Here is a 19,470-nt window from a genome sequence, read left to right on the forward strand (position 1 = left end):
CGTGGCGTATGAAGGCAAAGCGTGCAGGTCAGTGTCAGAGGTCATGGTACACACCTTGGCATTAATATAGGGGTCAAATGGGCCACAGCGTTTGAACTCAGTGTGGTCTAGAGCGCTCTGGGAGAGGGGAGAGAACAGGAAGGAGATGTGTTCAGCCTCACACACACACACACACTGAACACAACAACTCACTGTTAATGAATGACATGATCAAACAGAAACCGCAGGCTGGCTTACAGTCCGTCGAATGATCAACCTTACATCAATGAACACTTGTGCTGCTGAAAGGCAAAAAAGTTGTGAGGAAAAACAACTATAATGATTGAAAATCAGAAACATTTGAAAATGTACGTCAAACGAAGGAGAATAAACCAGCCTTATGAAATGACTTAAAATGAAATGAAGCATGATGCTATCATATGAGTCCAAAAACTGATGATGTTGATGATGATGTTCCTTTGGCTGCCGTTTCATTTCATTTTGAGCCACGTCATGCTTTAATAAATCAAGCAATAACAGAGATGTTAAATGAAAACTGTTATTATTATGTTACTGAATAATATTGAGTGCATCACTGCTGAATGATAAATGCACGAAAGCCCCTCCAAATTATGCAAAACGATAATATTAGCAGAGAGACGGTTTCTGCTTTCCTCTGGGGACATTTAAGACAATGCAAGCCACCCCTGTACAAGAACAGACAAGTACAGGTGCACATGAATATTCAGCTTCATTCGGTGAAAGATGTCACGGTGCTGGAAATAGTCCTGACATCATTAATCTGTGACTTTCCTACAGGTAAATACTGTTTACACTGACCGATGTTTAAATGTATGATAAATTGAACTCTGTGGGAAAGGAAAAAACATATCATATGTTTGGTATGGAATACTAATATAGGACTAACTTAACCTTGTGAAAATTAAAAAAAGAGCACTTATTACAGAGGCAATATACTTGAAAAACATATAGCGAATATAATGAATGAAGTGTAAAATGAATGGAATGTTTTGGACTCTTAATTGCATGTTAAATACAATTAAACGAAAATTATATAAGAATCAATCAGTCATCTTAAGAGCTCTTTTTTTTTGGCCCACTTAAGTAGGCCATTTAAAGTACATCTTTACATGCAATTTTATAATATTACACATTATTCTAAAAATGTGCAATGCGTTAGCTCAATAAACAAATAATTGACTGCTTGCCATCTTTTTTGAGTTATGACAACTTCATAATGAAACTGTTAGAGTAACTTAATTTGTAGCGTAAACAATTCAATTCAAAGCTTAGAATAGAAGATGCTAAATATAACTTATTTATGTCGTGCATGTATTATGCTTGTAAATCTAATGAACATGTAATATATGACTTGTCACTGCTCATATATTTAATGTAGTGTTTACCTACATGCATTCTACTCTTCAGCACAACAGTAACCACAAAAACTTAAACATACCAGAAATCCTTTTGAATATTAAACTTAACAGCATCAAACACTAGCAGGTCTTGTTGGTAAGCAAACAGGTGCTGGTAGCCATTGATTTCATAGCATTTTTTCCCATACTGTGGAAGTCGATGGCTACCAGCACCTGTTTGCTTACCAACATTCTTTAAAATATCTTCTTTTGTGTTCAACAGAAGAAAATACCTCGTAAAGGTTTGAAACGACTTGAGGGTAAGTAAATGACAGAATTAATTTTTTTGGGTGAACTATTTGGGTAGGTGAATGTAAGTATTAATTTTTTTGGGTGAATTGAGGGTAAGTAAATGACAGAATTATATAAAAAAATATCGTGACAGTACTATAAAACATTCAAACACTGCTGTCACACAACCTGTATTTTTACTTTAGCATGTTGATGTCAAATCATCACATAAAACAAATTATCTAATTTGTGTCCAAAAGTTCAACTATCACTTTAAGCATCAATTAGTCACAATGGAAATATCAATGTTTAGATTCAGATGTTGGTAGTTACTGGAATTTGGCTAATCTTCAACTCTAGTGTCCAAAAGTTCACGGTGATTGTGTTCAACTTTACACCAGAAAAAATCTATTTGAGATTCACCCAGATGTGTTACGACTAAAAATAGCAGTTGTAAATGAAAGCTGCTTGTATTAAGGGTGAGATGTCACTGAACTGGTGTTTAGCTTTATACTGACACACACTCAAAGTGTAAATGAGAGCAGTGTGAAGAGGCTGCAGGAGGAAGCCACAGTCTTCCTGATAAGAGTCTATTCCTGAAACTACTGAATTTACACAGCCAACAACCCCCTAGACTCATGATCTCAGAGAGTGTGCTGCTAAAAGGTGCATATTTGCAGAACAACCTAAGGTCTACGGACAGTATTTATTCTGACTCAGTCTGGAAGATCATCTCCTCCTCTTTACTTCTAGTCGTAGCACAAAATAAACGTGAAGAAGAGCAGAACAGGAAATGCCTTTAAATCTGAGGTGGCGGCTGCTCAGACCTGTTCATTGAGTTTGGGGTGAGATGGCCCCTGATGGATGAGGAGTTTGACGATCCGCTGGTCTCCCTTCCACGCCGCCAGGTGCAGAGGGTAACAGCCCTTGTTATCAGCGATGTTCGTCAGAGCCTCGTTCCTCAGGAGTACTTCCACCACCTCACTGAGAAACAGAGAGAGATACACAAACTTTTAAGTAAATACAATCATAAAAAAAAACTCTTAAAATATCCTTAAGGCCAAAGGTCATCAGGTGACAGGACTCACCTGTGTCCATTTAAAGCAGCGTGGTGTAGAGGTGTGTATCCAGTGCTGTCCACACAGTTCACATTCGGGCCCCTCCAGATACTGTCAAACAGAGCGGACACAATAGGCCTATGTTTTAAAAAAAAATTACAAATTAAAGTTGCATCCTCATGCCAACAATGCATGAGTTTTTCATTTACTATGCAAATCAGCTTATTAGATTGATTTCTGAAGATCATGTGACACTGAGGACTGGAGTAATGATGCTGAAAATACAGCTTTGATCACAGCAATAAATTATATTTTAACAATATATTCAAATAGAAAACAGGTATTTTAAATTGTATTCTTACACGGCTCTGTGGAATACTTGATTCTGATTGGTCAGTTGTGACATTCTGGGGTCTGTTATCCCTCGATAACAACCTGTAAAGGCTGATAACACAGGCTCATCCGGGTAACTGAAGCCAGCGCTATACTCTTACTAGGAACAGTTTTTCTTGGTGGAAGCTTTGCGTTTTGTTAGCTTATAAAATATTAAAACTCAATTCAATATTATGTGTACAGTTATTTAATTTTGTCATTCTGGACTCGCTCTCGTTTCATACAAACACAGCTGCTGCCATTCTGCTACAATTGTTTTGTACAGTGTAATGGATTATAAGAGAACTAACAAGCTGATAAGATTTTAAAATATTTTTGTCTTAATTCTTTTATTGTCTTAATTATCTTGTGGTGAAATGTTGTGTAATACGTGGTTTCCCTTAAATGTCTGTTTAGTTTGAATTTGCCGCTTGCTCACAACTGCTGTCTTCACGGAAGCTTTGCATTCAAGTATTTCAACTCAAATCAATATTTTGCATCTAATTATTTACTTATGTGGCATGTAGCTGTGTAATAAGTGGGGTAATGTACATTCAGCCGGTTGTTATCGCAGAATAAACCCCTTCAGACTGATACAAGACCCCTCTGCTTCGCGTCCTGATCTCGCTGTCGGGGTTTATTCTGCGAGAACAACCGGCTGGATGTAATTCATCCCTTACATAATAGGTCACAAAATTACTGTTTTTTTGGGGGGGGGTTTTCTGTATTTTTGATCATGTAAATACAGCTTTGGTGAGCGCAAGGGACTTCTTTCAAAAACATAAAAAAAAACTAATAAAAAAATAATTACTCCAATCTTTTACTGGTAGTGAAAATGCTTGGTGACTATGGGGTCAGTGAATAATAAACCTTTTAATAGCAGTGTTCCCACTCTTCCTGATCAATGAATTTCCAAGCCTTTAACAAATAATTTTGTAAAAATTATTAAAAGAAAAATACTAAGTAAGTGTTAAAGCGTTAGTTCAGCCAAAAATGAAAATTATGTCATTAATGACTCACCCTCATGTAATTCCAAACCCTTAAGACCTCCGTTCATCTTCAGAACACAGTTTAAGATATTTAATATTTAGTCCGGAAGAGAAGACAATGCTGAATAAAGTCATAATTTTGTTATTTTTGGAGCAAAATGTATTTTCGATGCTTCAACAAATTCTAACGGACCCTCTGATGTCACATGGACTACTTTGAAGATGTTTTTATTACCTTTCTGGACATGGACAGTATACCGTATGGTGGGTCAGAAAGCTCTCGGACTAAATCTAAAATATCTTAAACTGTGTTCCGAAGATGAACGGAGGTCTTACGGGTTTGGAACGACATGAGGGTGAGTCATTAATGACATAAATTTCATTTTTGGCTGAACTAACCCTTTAAAATAAGTTAAAACAACAAAAATGCAAGATATTTCTTGATATTTCATCTAATTTATCCACTTAATTTTATTTGTGTTTGTGTGTGTGTGTGTGTGTGTGTATATATATATATACAGAAACGGCAAATAAAGCCTGTTCACAAAGGCCTGGATTGTGGCGCCGTCCCTTGATAACCTTGTGAGTGTTTGGACTTGGAATGCTGCTCTAATGTATGATTCATCAGAGAGCTAATGCCATGGGAATGAACATCACAGAACATCTCTGCATCACCCTTCCTGCAGGACAGTGAAGTCCTGAAGCAGTCTGCTCTAGATGAATCCGCTGGTCAGCGCAACATATTTGCATGACTCTTGAATCAAACTGAGTCATACTTGAATCTGGCGCTATTGCATGACTGCAGCGGGTGTTTGAGGTCACTGGAGAAAAACATGCAAGCAAGTTCTGCTGACAACAGAGCTCGAAACACCTTGAATAAGGTGTAGCTAAATCTGAGTGTACATTCTGAATCAGGTATCAACTGAGGCTTTACACTGTTTTTTAATCTGTTTTTGAAAAATACCTTTGTGTTTTGTTTCAGCTCTTGTATCACGGGTATCTCAAGATAACCTGGAAAGGCACTTACATTTATTCAGAGGACTATTTTTAAATAAATTAAATGTCCTTAGCCACATTCACACAAATTTAATTTCAACATGACCATCTACAATTCCCTCAGCATGCTTGCAAATTGACTAAACTACAAAACTCCTTTTCTGTTCTCAAACAACAACCTCTACACACTGGACCTCACAGAAAACAGCCTAAGGCTCTGGACTCCACATAAATATGTTGACGGACTGGAACAGTTTCTCTTGTATGTAGGATACAGGCGCTGTGATGAGAAAAGGCCCTGCTTGAAGAGCAGAGCGCGATCACGTGACGTGCTGCATGCACTCGCTCGCTGTCAAGACAAAGCCGCACAAATGAAGACACAAAGCACACAGACAAAAGAGGAAGAGGAAAGAAGAAGCCGGCAGCAGATAGGCTCTCAAACTGTGCTGCAGGCTCCACCTCTCTCTGCTTTTTCTTCTCTCCCGCTCCAACTATCTGCCGTTCCCATCCCTCCATCCCAGCAGCCAGGGAACATCACACAGAGAGGGGAAAAGAAACTGCACGAGCAGAGCAAAGTGTTGAGCAGAGTGTGGTTTACAGATGTCCGCTCCGGTTTCTCATGATAGTCAGTCAGAATTCATAATGTAGTGGTATCATTATCATCCAACAGAAATGCAAAGCTGCAAAACATGAGTCACAAAACAGCATTTGAAACACTGCACGAATGATACCTATGTTAAGGAAGTATTTTGCTTCTATGAAAAAAAGCCGGACAAAATTATTGCATTACCGTTGCAAAAATAGGTAAACACCTGATCCAAAATGCCAACCAAAGCTTGCAACAAAAAGTTTTTTTATTTTTTGCAAGGGTACTGAAAAAAATATAAATGCAACAAACTGTATTACACAATTGTTTTAAGTGATATTTCTCCAGTTTCCACACCCTCTGGGTTATGAATAACTTCATACTACTCAAGACGGTTCACTCATAATGATATGAACGGGAGAAACAGCTAGCAATGGAAGCCCCGCCTTCTGAATAAAAGAGCCAATCACACCAAAGTCATCACTTCACTGCAGCTGCTGATAGAACCGCTGCTTCCTAAAGAAACAGTTTATATATAAAGCCACTCCTCAAGAAAGGCCACATGCAGTCAGACTGAGCTTTGCCAAAACGCACCTTTGAAGATTCTGAAGCAGATGAGACTAAAATTGAATTATTTGGCCTCAACACCAAATGATATGTCTGGCGGAAATCTAACACAGCTCAGCATCCAAATAGAAGCATTCCTCCAGTACAGCATGGAGGTGGTTAGATCCTGTTATTGGGGTGTTTCTCTGCAGCAGGGACTGGAGCACTGGTCAGGATAAGAAGGAGAAATTAATCCATTTCACCGGGATATTGTAAGAGTAAATACAACTGGATAAAACAAAAACTGTGTGTTCATGGGATAAAATGTGTCTTCATTTCAGGCTGCAGAGCAACAAAATGTGATTCATTTTAAGGGGGATGATTCTTTTCTATACCCACTGTCAGTACATAAATAAATAAATAAATTAATTAATTAAATTGCAATGCATCAGACTACACATTGGAAAACAGGGCTCCAAACAAAAAAATCGAGTAAGGAGCCATTGGCTCCTATAAGAAAAAAACTTAGGAGCCAAATAATTTTTTTAGGTGACACAGAATAAACGTGTTTTATTTATTTTACGATTATTATTATTTATTTATTTACATTTCAATCATACTGTCATGTGTTTATGTCTCATCTTTTCTTGACTTTATCAGCATTTTAATCCATCTTGTAGATGACCTGGGAACTAAGGTTCACTTAAAGTGGGAACTAAATGTATTTTCCAGCTTGAAATCTACAGTCACAAAGAATTGTTCATTACACAGAGTCTGTACCAATATCATGGAGCATAAGCATCACTTGGCCACTGAGTGTGGCTTGGGCTCCTCCTACATGAGACATTTTAGTAAGTTGTACTGTAGGATCTCTTATAAAATAGCCTACATTTTAATGTTAATTCATGTTCACTATGTACTATATTAGTAAAGAGAAAGATTAAATGGGTTCACTTGCCCTTGAACTGAGGCGCTAAAGCGACCGCGCCTGCCCCATTAAGGAGCGCCGAAACTGTATTGTTTGAATTTGGTTATGAAATCGGAATAATTTTAAAGCTGGTACTTTTTATTAAAAAGTTACAAAGCACAGAGCTTTTTGCGATTACTGCACGGCAGTTGCACTTCAAATAATGAAGTTCACGCATTAAAAGAACACAGACCAAGATCTTGTTTAGAAGAAGCCATAGTCATTATTATAAATGAGAATTGTTAACGATATTGCCAATATCCACACAGCTGACAGCTTTACCTGTTCTAGTTTGTTCAAGTTGTGCACGAAATAGACGCTGTATTTTCTGCACTTTCCCTTCTTCCGTCTCCGTCATTTCTCTCTCGCTGCACAGCGGAGCTGCGTTTATCAGACTGTGTGCGTCAGCGCTGATGTGCGGCAGAGATGAGGACTGTCTGAAACTCTCTTTTTCCACTAAAACTTTGATGCGCATCGTCTCAGTTTAATACGTGAACATAACAAAAGATTTGATCGCAAAACAATTAGGAAAAAAGGCATTACATTCAATTTTTTAAGTTATAAGATGTAAATATATACCCAGATAGCAATAACACTCGGGCTGATTCTGGCTGAAATGCGGCTCTGTCGGTTCAGTCTCGGCATCGGTGAGAAGATAATGGGCCAGAGCCACGCCGACTCTACAAAACACTTCTGGCTGACAGACGGCTTTTTCTCTATGGGCCGATCTCGGCTGAAAGCTGTTGTACACGCGGCAGGTCCACACTCGGTGTAGTTGTGTGTATCAACCTTCGGCCCGAGTTCGTTTTATCACAGACGGAGCGCTGCTAGAATGAAGCAAAACTTTTTTAGCGGTTAAATCCTGAGGAGCTTTCGGCGGGTAGTCGCCAGTGGCGACCTCAGCAAAAACGTCATTTGCAAATTAATATTTATGGTCGCAAATGCGACTGTTTTAGTCGCAGTTTGGAGCCCTGGAAAAGAAAGTTTCAATGGACCCTTTGCACACAATTATAATATGGTATATTATGGACCTTATTATTATATTAAACCATAACGTAATGAGTTAGCACTGAGCTCCAGAAGCTTTAAATACCTTTATCATAAAGGATCATATCTGTTTTATGGGCTTTATTTTTCTATTTTGTTCTTATTTTCTCACTATGTCCATAAACTGTGCTGCACCAGAAGCTGCGGTGGCCACTGACACTGAATTTTTTTTTTTTTTTTATTTTCTCACTATGTCCATAAACTGTGCTTTATTTTCTCACTATGTGAAACACACACCCATAAACTGTGCTGCACCAGGAAGCTGCGTGGTATTGAGGGTGGCCACTGCCCGAGACTGAACTCACAAACCCTTCAGAATTAGGCCACGACTTCCCCCAGAAGCTGCGGTGGCCACTGACACTGAATACAGAATTTTCAAAGCATAAATTTACATAATAATTAAAAATTGAATTTACAGTATAATATTAATAATTATTATTATTAGTTTTTTTTTTTGAGTTTCCATCTAATTATGTAACACCTTCTCCTTCTCAATACAGCCCATCATAATAAAGAAATATCTTTCAACAAAATCTGACATCATGTTGGTCATCTCCGGCCCACTGTGCTGTATTGTGATAGCGTCATGGCAACTGGAGAGTGGAAAAGGGTCTGGCTGGCGAACGGATCGACCCCATGAAGCCTCCACCACGACACTGCTGTTGCACACAAAGACTATTTTCAACCCCACAAAATGTACAAACCTCATAATCATTTCAGTCCACAAAATGGCTCAAAAAACAAGCAGCTCTGATGCTCTGCTTCAACAAAAATGCATCTCCAACCCCTAGAAAGAGAAGGGAGTAAGAGAGATGTCTACCCAGCATGCTGTGCAGCAAAATTGAATTCTTGGAGTAGCTCTAGAAACGGTGGGAAACGCTGAAGGGCGGGAGAAAGACATTCCATAGGAGAAAAGAGTAGAATATTCCTCACATTAAGCCACCAAAATGAAAATAAAAAAGTTATGAACAAACATAATGTTGGGCAATACTAAACATATTAACAAAATAACACACAATAGAGATGATGGCCAGTATTTTCACTGCCATTCACCTGCCAACAACCCAGAAGACTACACTTCATGATGCAAATGAACACACACAGACATCTGTGGCCTCATGACCTTGCAGCATATTTCCTCTGTGAAAAGATCAGCCCATCAGAATACATTAGGAGACCGGGCGACTTTGAAGGAAAGAAGGCTTGAGTTGGCATAAACGCCCAGAGCTCTGCCCGCAGCCAGCTTCAGCCCCACTGAGCACATCTCTGACGGGAAGCCGGCAGGGAAGCACATCCATTCAGGACTCGGATTAAAATAATGAACAGAGAGAGGCACCTTACATAACAGCTCTCATAATGTCAACATTTAAGCCATTACGGAAAAAAAGCTCTGCATGTGGGAAAACCGCATATGGTGGTTTCAGTACTGGGAAGAGACTTTAAAACTGCAGTTTGTCAAGCTACAGTTGCTCATAATTTAAAGTATCCTAGTTCAGCTGCAGTCGAGATAGCCTTTTGAAACCGCAAGATATTTATCTAGTTATTTTAGGAGATACAAATATGCTTTTGATATATTTTTAAATATATTTAAGCAATATCGTTGCATGCATGTGATATTGATTTTATACAAACACAATATTACCAGTTTTTGCTAGGGATGCAAAATAAAAATCGGCATTATATTAATGCTCATCTCGTCAATAAAGCCAATTTTTTAGTCAGTGGTAAATCTCTACACGTGGGTGCTTTCACGTGGAGCAGCATTTATTACACAGAGCCGTTGTTCACTGACAAGCTGCGCAAAACCACGATCATATTTTGCGCAGCTTGTCAGTGAACAATGACTCTGTGTAATAAATGCTGCTCCACATGAAAGCACGCATGTGTAGAGATTTACCACTGATTACAGAACAGGCTTTAATGACGAGATGAGCATTAATATTGTGCCGATATGCCAAGATTATTTTGATAAACAGGATGACGTAAAATGCTATAATGATTTTAAATGAATCAGTGAAGCTTTGAATCTGAACAAAAAAAAGAGTTCTAACACTGAGATAGAAGGCTTCAAACACTGCACAGGTCTGGAAGACCTTTAATAAACCCTCATTATAAGCCTCAACTCAAGGGCATGAGTCACCAGGACTAGAGGATCATCTTCATCCTCTTACATTTCTTCAAACATGAACTGAACACAAGTGAAAAAGAGGATGATTTTATTTAAAGTACCCATTGAGGGGATGTAAGTGGAGGGTCAGTAGGCCTGCACGATTATGACAAAAATAATAATTGTCGATATATTCCCTTGAAATTGCAATTGCGATTATTAATTATGATTATCACAATTTACATTGAATGATGTTAATACCATTGTTTGATGCAACTGCATGCCGTATTTTAATATGAAAAGCTGAAAACACTAACTGAAAAACGTTCAGTGCTTTTCTGTAGTATTAAGCCTCAAATGTCAACTATACATCGGATTGGTTTCTTCTTTAAATTATAAAAAAGTAAAAATATGAATAGTATTATAATGTTATACTAAAACTAAAATCCAAATAATGGGAAAAACCCTTAAGATAACGTAGAAAGAAAAAAAAAACACATCTTAAGCACGCAGAATAAAATAAGGGGACTTTGAACGATTAATTGCTGCTTTGAAAGATTAGGTAATTGCGGCATCCATAATTGTAATCGCGATTGGAAATCGATTAATTGTGCAGACCTAAGGGGCAGTAGTCCGTGTGCAGCTTTAAAAACTCTGCCAATCTAATCCCTAACTTCCCATTGGGGTTATGGCCTTGTACATCCCAAAAAATGAAAACGCCTCAAAAATACTGGTTTGCTGTAATTTGGTGTCACTTAAAGCAATGGAGGAAGTGAGAAATAGATTGAAAAGGGAAACAAAAGAAAGAGAAAATGGCTCCGGATATGATCTGTTTTAAGGGAGAGGACTAAGCTGGTAGTAACAGAGCGACCTAAAAATCCAAAAGTGACACTTAAGAAAATTTCTTGGTGAATGAATGTGTTCGTTAGAGTGTTTGAGATTCTCATTGGTCAATGAATGTGTTCATTAGAGTGCTGAAGAAAAAAAAAATCCTTATATCCCATCAATATGCCACAATAGCAAGCAGATAAAAGATAGGGAACAGGTGAGGACATGTCTAGCACAGTCACGGATATCTTCTTGAGCCAATTATCTGGGAGGTGGACACTCTGCTGAGGATTAGCCGTATCCCACGGCACATTGCCAAGAGGAGCCTGATACACGGTGCACAATGCCAGGGCATTGGAGTTTAATTAAGTGTACTGAACCCAGTGCCAGAACTAGATGCATCATTGGCACACACTCATCAGAATTCCCTTCATCCAATCCCCGCAGTCTATGCTGTACAGGCAGCCTGGATCACTGCTGTGAGCAGATTAGACGTAAACTGAAGAGCATTGGTTTAATAGGCTTGGAGCACATTGAGATGGCATGGGTTAAGATGATGTTAATGTACTGTAGAGTTCCCAAACTTTTTGAATAATACAGGTTCAATTACTTTTCCACACATACTAGTGTTCAAAAGTGGGAGTCAGTAAGACTTTTTTAACTGTGGGTGATAAATGAAGCGGTCTACAGTTCAGTTGATGGACATCACGGTCCTGTGTGAATGGACACGCTGTGGCTCTGTCAGTTCCAATCAGATCTTCACACAGAGCAAATCAGTTAATGTCAAACTGTGTTCAAATTAACTGCATATTAACTTTATCAGCCCTAATAATTAGTAGGGTTTAAATGGATCGTAGTTGATCCGTGATCGTACGGACCAGGCCCCACAATTCGGCATGCGTGTGATTCGCGGATTAACTGCAAACGTGTTTCTATATCTTGCCAATTTAAACATTCAAGCGAAAGAAGAGGCGAAAGAGAGCACAGAGAGAGACGCGTCTCAGACAGCGTACAAACAATGAATTGATTTCTCTTTCACGTCTTCACATACACACAATATTATCTCAAAATATCCTTCTCGTCAAATATTCTCGCAAATAGTCGGTTTTGTCTTAAGTGAAGTGAACGTAAACAGAAATAAATCGGATGCATATTGGATCCGTGCATTCCTTCTTAAAGTGACAGCAGCTAATAAATGCCTGCTGCAGATGGTGTCATTTATGTTATTCAAACAACAAGTCACAGCTTTAACAAAGATTAATTTATTTTTAATTTATACTGTGAACACCATGCAGTGCTATTTTAGGCTTAATTATTTCATTTCTGCACCTGAATACTACTGATAGACCTGATTTTATTTGTAACTTTGTTGTATTGTATTTGTCATTTGATTATTTTTTCACATTTGGTTACTGATTGTTCACTTGTCATTAATAATATTTAAACTTTTTTTTAGTTAGACTAATAGTTTTTGCTGTGGTATCAAACTTAACTTAAGGTGTTCTTTAAGCCATAATGGAAAGCTAAGTTACATTTGTCATTTTTACTTTTTTTGTTTTTTTTTACTGATCTGAAAAATGACCTGAACTGTGACTCAAAAACTGTAATATGTTCCGAAATGTGAGTTTTGCAATCCGTTGAACCTCTATTAATTAGACATTATGATTCTGTCAAAACCAATGCAACTGCAACTACCATTTAACATTAGAATTCTTCCTTAAAACCCAACACGTACCTCTGTGCAAAGAGATGACCAGTATTAGGCTATCAGGTGTAATTCTGTCACAAATTCACACAAATAGTAGTAACTTTTAGCAGGCACTACTTCAAACTAGCTCAGTGGATTAGAGGACTTTGAGAATTGAGAACACCGGTAATAATGAAAGTATCAGAGAAGCACTGATGAGTCATTGTGAGTCCAACCACATCTGTGTGTTAAAGAGTTTCAGTGGTGACACTTTTACTAGCGCTCGTGCCGAACAGAAAGCAGATGAAGTGAGAACATTAATTCCAGATAGGTGTCAAAACAGCCAATTCAGAACCTACACTGCTTAGAAAAAAACAAACACCACATTCAATGAAGAGGCCTCAGACCAGATGCCGTGGTTACCACCTCCTACTAAGTGTAGTATAGTTAAAAATCTTGTAACCAAACCATTATTGTAGTTGAGACCAGCTCGTTTGAGTCAAGGCCATTTTCTCATGGCCTTGGCTAGTGGTCAACCAATATACCGCCAAGGCCGATTTATCGGCCTATATTTGGCATTTTTTTTAATTTCAGCAAGGTCAATTAGTTTTTGTGTTTGGCCGATGTGTTCGAGGCGGGACTTTTATTTTGACGGCACGGAGAACGGCAGCACCAGAGCACACAGTGCTCACATTCTCCCTCTTTTTCGCTGTCGTTGTTTAGTTCTGCCTAACACAGATAGAAGTCTGTTGAACAAATTAATGAAAAGGTATACAAAAAGTATCATAACGATTGCTTTTATATTATTAGTAACAGAAAGACAAACATAATACTTTCTCTCGTTTGCCATCAGCATTCAGCAAATATGCATATCATTTAAACAAACCTTTAAATGACCAATGAAAATTTAATTTTACAAACCTTGCAGACTTAGTCGAATCCAGCTGTGAGATCTTGTGAAGTGTGCATTTGTATATTGCCTGATCACGTGTGCTCTGCGGGACAGTCGATCCGTGCAAATTAAATCCAGACAGGAGGAGAGGTCACATTCACTGGAAATGCGCGATTATCTTTAAACTCGTGATTTCAAACAATGCTGATTTATGCATTTGCGCACTGTCATATTCATGTCATTTTTACTGCGTGCTGGATGTAAAATGAGTGTTACCTTGGCTTTAGTTGAAAAAATAAGATTCCCAATGCACACAAACTTCCCAGAATACTGAGTACTCTGTTGGTTACAGTGTTTACTTTCTTTTTGTTTATATATTTTAAAATATTTCTTTATTTGTGAAAAATACTTTAACAGAATTCTAAAACCAGGAAGTTGTCATCTAAAGTATAAGTATGTTTATTTTACACATTTATTTTTAATATAATTCATTTTCAAATTATTCCAAGTTTCTCAAACATTCATTAAAATAAATAAAATTTATAATTGTAATTTAATAATTTTATAATATACTTTTTTATTCATGACTTGAATGAGCTGGTCTCAACTGGTCTCAGCTGGTCTACAGCACTGACTTTGTAAAGCTAACCCTCAAATAATAATGTTAGTTCTTTATTTTAGAGTGACCACAGGTGAGAGTCTGATGGACATTTTAGGATAAGGAAATGACCCACTTCTCTCCTCTGGAAATAGAACACTTCTGTTCCAGTTTGGCTGCAGCTAGACCAAGTTTCGCGTTGCAATGCCGAGAGACTTGAACAAAGTGTAACACGCATACTCAGGTTGACCTCTTAGTCCTCCTTACTCAAGCACTGACACAATTCAGCATGCAACGAATCAAGGGTATAAAAGGCAAGAGACAAAAGCGCTCTCTTAAAGGAAGCAAAAATAACATTTATTTTAACAAATTCAACCTCCACCTTTTTATAAACCACAACCTCCTTGGAAAAGAGAACATTGTCTCTGAGACATGAAACCACAACATCCATGGGAGGACAGAGAAAAAGCTTTGGAGATGCAAACCTGATTTAAACATGTTAGCTCAGAAAAGTAAAACATATTTCTTTTACATACATACATATATACATATATACATATATATACATATATATATATATGTATATATAGATATATATATATATATATATATATATATATATATATATATATATATATATATATATATATATATGTATATGTATATATATACATATACATATATATATATATATATATATATATATATATATATATATATATATATATATATATATATATATATATATATATATATATATATATATATATATATATATATATACACATACGATACGATATATATATAGGCTTGATATCAAGATTTTAAAAAAGGGACTGTGGCGTTCTGCTTACACTGAAGAAAAATAAAGCAACTCGGGGGCTACTAAATTAGAACAAGCAATCAAAATGTCTAGACAAGACTAACTGGTGTCCAGAACGGACATTACAGCGCCTAACTTTTCTGTGTCCAAATAAAACAGCGTTTGAAGTTGGTAAGTAGGAGAAGGTGGTGCTCACAGCAGGTGGGTTACAGCCTGCCAGGAACCAGAGGAGGTGAAGGGAAAAACATCTTGAAGGATGAAGAATGGAAGGCTGCTTAAAGAACAAAATACAAGCTGTTCTTTTAGATTGTTGCACATATTCAAACAGAAACTATGTCTGCAGATTATCTGAGAATCTGAGGACCTTTCATTTATGAAGTTCCCCATGTTTAAATAGTTTTTGCTGAATTTTGCAGATTTTAAACCTTTGCCCCAAAACCTATTGAGCTGCTCTGCTGTCTACCGCCTACATAAGCAGCATCATAAATTAAATGGGAGTGTTTTCAACATTGATAATAATCAGAAATGATTCTCGAGCATCAAATGAGCATTAGAATGATTTCTGAAGGATCAGGTGACAATGAAAATTCAGCTTTTGCATCACAGGAATAAATTGCATTTTAAAAATGATTACAGTAGAAAACAGTTATTTTAAATTTTATTTGAAATTTATTGTATTTTTGGTCAAATAAATGCAGCATTGGTGAGCATAAGAGCATAAAAAAACTCTTACTGACTTTTGCACACAAATTGTGAAGAGTAGTGCTGATAAAAAAACTAGCATTTTACTGGCATTACCATGTTGCTAAGCTAACCCAGTAACATCCTCTAATAAAAATAAGAATGCATACTATGCCTTTTAAATAAAAAAAATAAAAAAAATGTTAAAGAAGCTGCATGCATGTTGTCATCTTTCAGAGGACATTCTTTAGTGAGAGGTGAATAAGGGAGGGTCAGATGAATAAAATACAGGAAAAGCAAATGGAAGGCAATGTTCTTCCCTCAGTTCAAGAGACACAATGTGTGTTAATACTGAAAGCAATAAATACAACTTAAATTATGTATTGACTTAGACTTCTTATTTACTAGTGTGTCACTAGTGTACTTTACTCAAGATTAGTCTGCTGGGTCTGTTTTATGAGAAATGGCCATTCAGTTGTTGCACTCCTAGAAAGAAAAAGAAGATCTTCTTCGTCCAGTTCAGTTCATGGAATGCCACTCTGATGGTGTCAGATTCCTCATAGCTCATTAGTTGTGAAAACAACTGCTGAACTCTAAATGGAGATTCCAGAGTTGTTCGCTGTATTAACGGCCTCAAATTCTTGAGTAACACAATTGAAAACTCCTATCTAACAACTTTCCTTGAACAAATAAGTTATCAAACATTGTGTACCCACCCACAGTAGCACAGTTTTAGTTCCCTATTGATATTTCACTGGTACTGCGTCACTAAGACGCTATGGGAAAAGTCTTTTTTTCTTTTTTTTTCTCAGATGCTTTTTCATTTTTTAATTATGAATTGTTGGCCATTGGTTCGTGTAGTGAAAAAAAAAATGAACCAATGGCAAGGCAGAAGAGCTGCACAAGCCTATGGCCGCGAAGCCTGCCAGAGCCCATCAATATGGGTGGGGCCATCTGGCTATATAAGCGGGCATTCTGGCATAGGATCCTCAGATTTCTTCTCTTCCAGCGACGACCACGATCTTTGCTCTACGAGACTCAAAACCTTCGTCGTTCACAAGCCTCAAAACCTTTGTCGTTCACAAGCCTCACAGCGGATCAAGACCTCTCTGCTTGGCTGACTTCACTGCTCCTGCTAGCCGCTTTAAGCATCTGCAACAGCCACGGTCTCAGTGATCTCCTTCCACCATCCGTCAAGATATAAAGTCGGAAAAATTGGAAAATCGGAAGTTATTACAAACACTCAATGTTGGTTTTCAGTGTAGTGTGGATGGAAGTCTTTTACGCAGTGGAAACGCCAATATGGACGAGGATCACTTACATTTTAAAAAGCTGTTTTAAATCCAAAATGCACTAGTGTAAACGTAGCCTTATATCTACAGGTGGTCGGACGCTTTTACACACTACAGCCTCATGTGTAAGCCACGTCTCTGAGCACCGGCTGGTGTAAACTAGTAGGCGTGTTTGACTTGACGTGGCGCTGAGCAGACCGATCTGTGTTTGACATCAAAGTACCGTGAGAGCAGACTGCTCCGTAAGCTTTCGAATCGCTCTAACAGTACTTTGATGTCGAACACCGATCAGTCTGCACAGCGCCGAGCCAAATTGAACACAACTAACGTTAGTGTTTTTCCTTGATTGGCCCCTTAGGTATCAAATTTTGGTACCAAACAACAAGACATTTTTCGATACTTGATATAACGCTGGACAAAGATAGTGCTGGACCCGGCACATCTGGCATAGTCCTGATCTGCGGGACAGGAAGAGGAGTGGACTATGTCTCGCTGCAGCCAGACCACCCCATAAGCAGCCTCATTTATGCCTCCAAACACCCCGTTCAGTTCTGGGTGTCGAAGGCAATGCGTTTGTTGTGAATGCTGAGCCCATTCAAGAGCTCACACACCTATCTGTTGTGATAGCAGGCAAAATAAAACATATTCAAAAATAGAGCAAATTTCCTCTTCTGCTTATCACGAGTGTCGGGTCCCCTTACGTCGACTTACTACTTGAATCAATCCAACCCCTTATCACACAGGCCGAGGCCTGGCAGGCGTCCCCGGAGTGTCAGACTGGGTTCACTCAAAGACCCCCGTAAATTAGTGCCATGGTTGATGAATTTTCTGGCAAAAGGAGCTGTGGAGACGGATCCTCCAGCTCAGAGTGAGTCAGTCAATACAGGCGATACAGCCAATACTTCCTCGTCACCAAAAAGGATGGCGGCTAATGGCCCATCCTCGATCTCAGGCACCTCAACTGCACCCTCATCAAACCGTTCAGAATGACTACACTGAAGCAGATCCTCTCGCAAGTATGACCAGGGGAGTAGTTCTTTTCTCTGGACCTGAAAGACACCTACTTTCACATCCAAATAGCCCCCATCACAGACGATTCCTGAGATTTGCCTTTGAGGGAGTGGCATATCAATGCACAGTCCTTCCCTTCAGTATTTCCCTGGCTACTCGCCTTTTTACAAAGTGCATGGATGCAGCTCTTTCCCCTCTGAGACAGATGGGAATTCACATTCTGAATTACCTCAACGACTGGCTTGTGTATCAATGTGGACCAGGCCTGTGTGGCAGCTCTGGCCCCTTGGAAAGACCCTCAGTGGATGGAACAGGGCGTGTCTCTGGGAATGGTCTGCAGAAGGAAGGTTTTCTCGAAAGATGCATCCAAAATGGGTTGGGGAGCTCTGTGCGATGTCAAACCGTCATTCAGCCCATGGTCGAAAGAGGAAAGTTGGCTACACACCTGGAAATGCTGGCAGTGGGTCGGGCCTTTCAGACCTTCTTGCCAGACCTAAGGGGACACCACGTTTTAGTCCACTTGGCCATCATGATGGTGGTGTCCTATATAAATCACCAGGGAGGGCTCTCCTTGAAGTGCCTATTCATTCTAGTGGCCTCTTGGAATGGGCACAGCTCAACTTGCATTTGATGACAGCAACGCATGTGCTGGGCAGGTTGAACCAAGGAGCAGACATGCTGTCCCGGAGCAACGTCCCCTCAGAGGAGTGGATGATCAATCTATAAACGGTTAAGAGAACCTGGGAGATCTTTGGAAGGCTAGAGGTCGACCTCTTTGACTCAAAGGACAACTTTCATTGCCCAACTTATTTTTCAAAGGACAAGGATGTATTAACCCATGACTGGCGCAACCACCTCCTTTATGCTTTTCTCCTGATCACCCTGATCCATCAGGTAATCAGGTGAATCAGGGAACAAGAACACAAGGTTCACCTAGTGGCCTCACTCTGGAGAAACCAACACTGGTTCTCAGAGCTGTCTCTGCTGCTCATTACAGCCCCGTGGACAATTCCCCTGAGACGGGACCTCCTCTCTCAGAAGAACAGAACGTTATGGCACCCACAGCCTGAGCTGTGGGCTCTGCACCTCTGGCCTCTTGATGGGAGCCTGCAGACCTCCTTCAGAGCGCTCTAAATACAATTTCTCAGGCTAGAGCCCCGTCTACAAGACGTCTCTATCCACTTAAAGGGTCGGTCTTCTCCGCCTGGTGTACAACATGTGGCAAAGTCCCAACCTCCTGTGACATATCGTTGATATTGTCCTTCCTCCAAGAGCTGCTGGATAAGGGCCATTCTCCATCCACTCTCAAGGTCTATGTAGCAGCTATAGCAGCTTCTAATG

At 38.9% G+C, this 19,470-nt stretch overlaps 1 protein-coding gene across 8 annotated transcripts in view; it reads right to left on the minus strand.

Annotated features, from left to right (window-relative positions):
- Window positions 1-19,470, minus strand: part of LOC109066631 (ankyrin repeat and SAM domain-containing protein 1A-like) — a 93,823-nt gene that overhangs the window by 61,761 nt on the left and 12,592 nt on the right. For 4 of the 8 annotated variants that reach the window (XM_042712645.1, XM_042712644.1, XM_042712648.1 and 1 more), the window contains exons 2-4: window positions 2,738-2,845; window positions 2,477-2,633; window positions 55-117 (exon numbers count right to left, since the gene is read on the minus strand). In XM_042712645.1, coding sequence (XP_042568579.1) covers window positions 55-117; window positions 2,477-2,633; window positions 2,738-2,845 — 328 coding nt within the window. The remainder of the gene's footprint in view (window positions 1-54; window positions 118-2,476; window positions 2,634-2,737; window positions 2,846-19,470) is intronic. The other 4 variants (XM_042712647.1, XM_042712651.1, XM_042712649.1 and 1 more) reach the window with 3 other exon arrangements.

This window comes from Cyprinus carpio, chromosome A23 (assembly GCF_018340385.1).
Source record: "Cyprinus carpio isolate SPL01 chromosome A23, ASM1834038v1, whole genome shotgun sequence".
Lineage (NCBI taxonomy): Eukaryota > Metazoa > Chordata > Actinopteri > Cypriniformes > Cyprinidae > Cyprinus > Cyprinus carpio.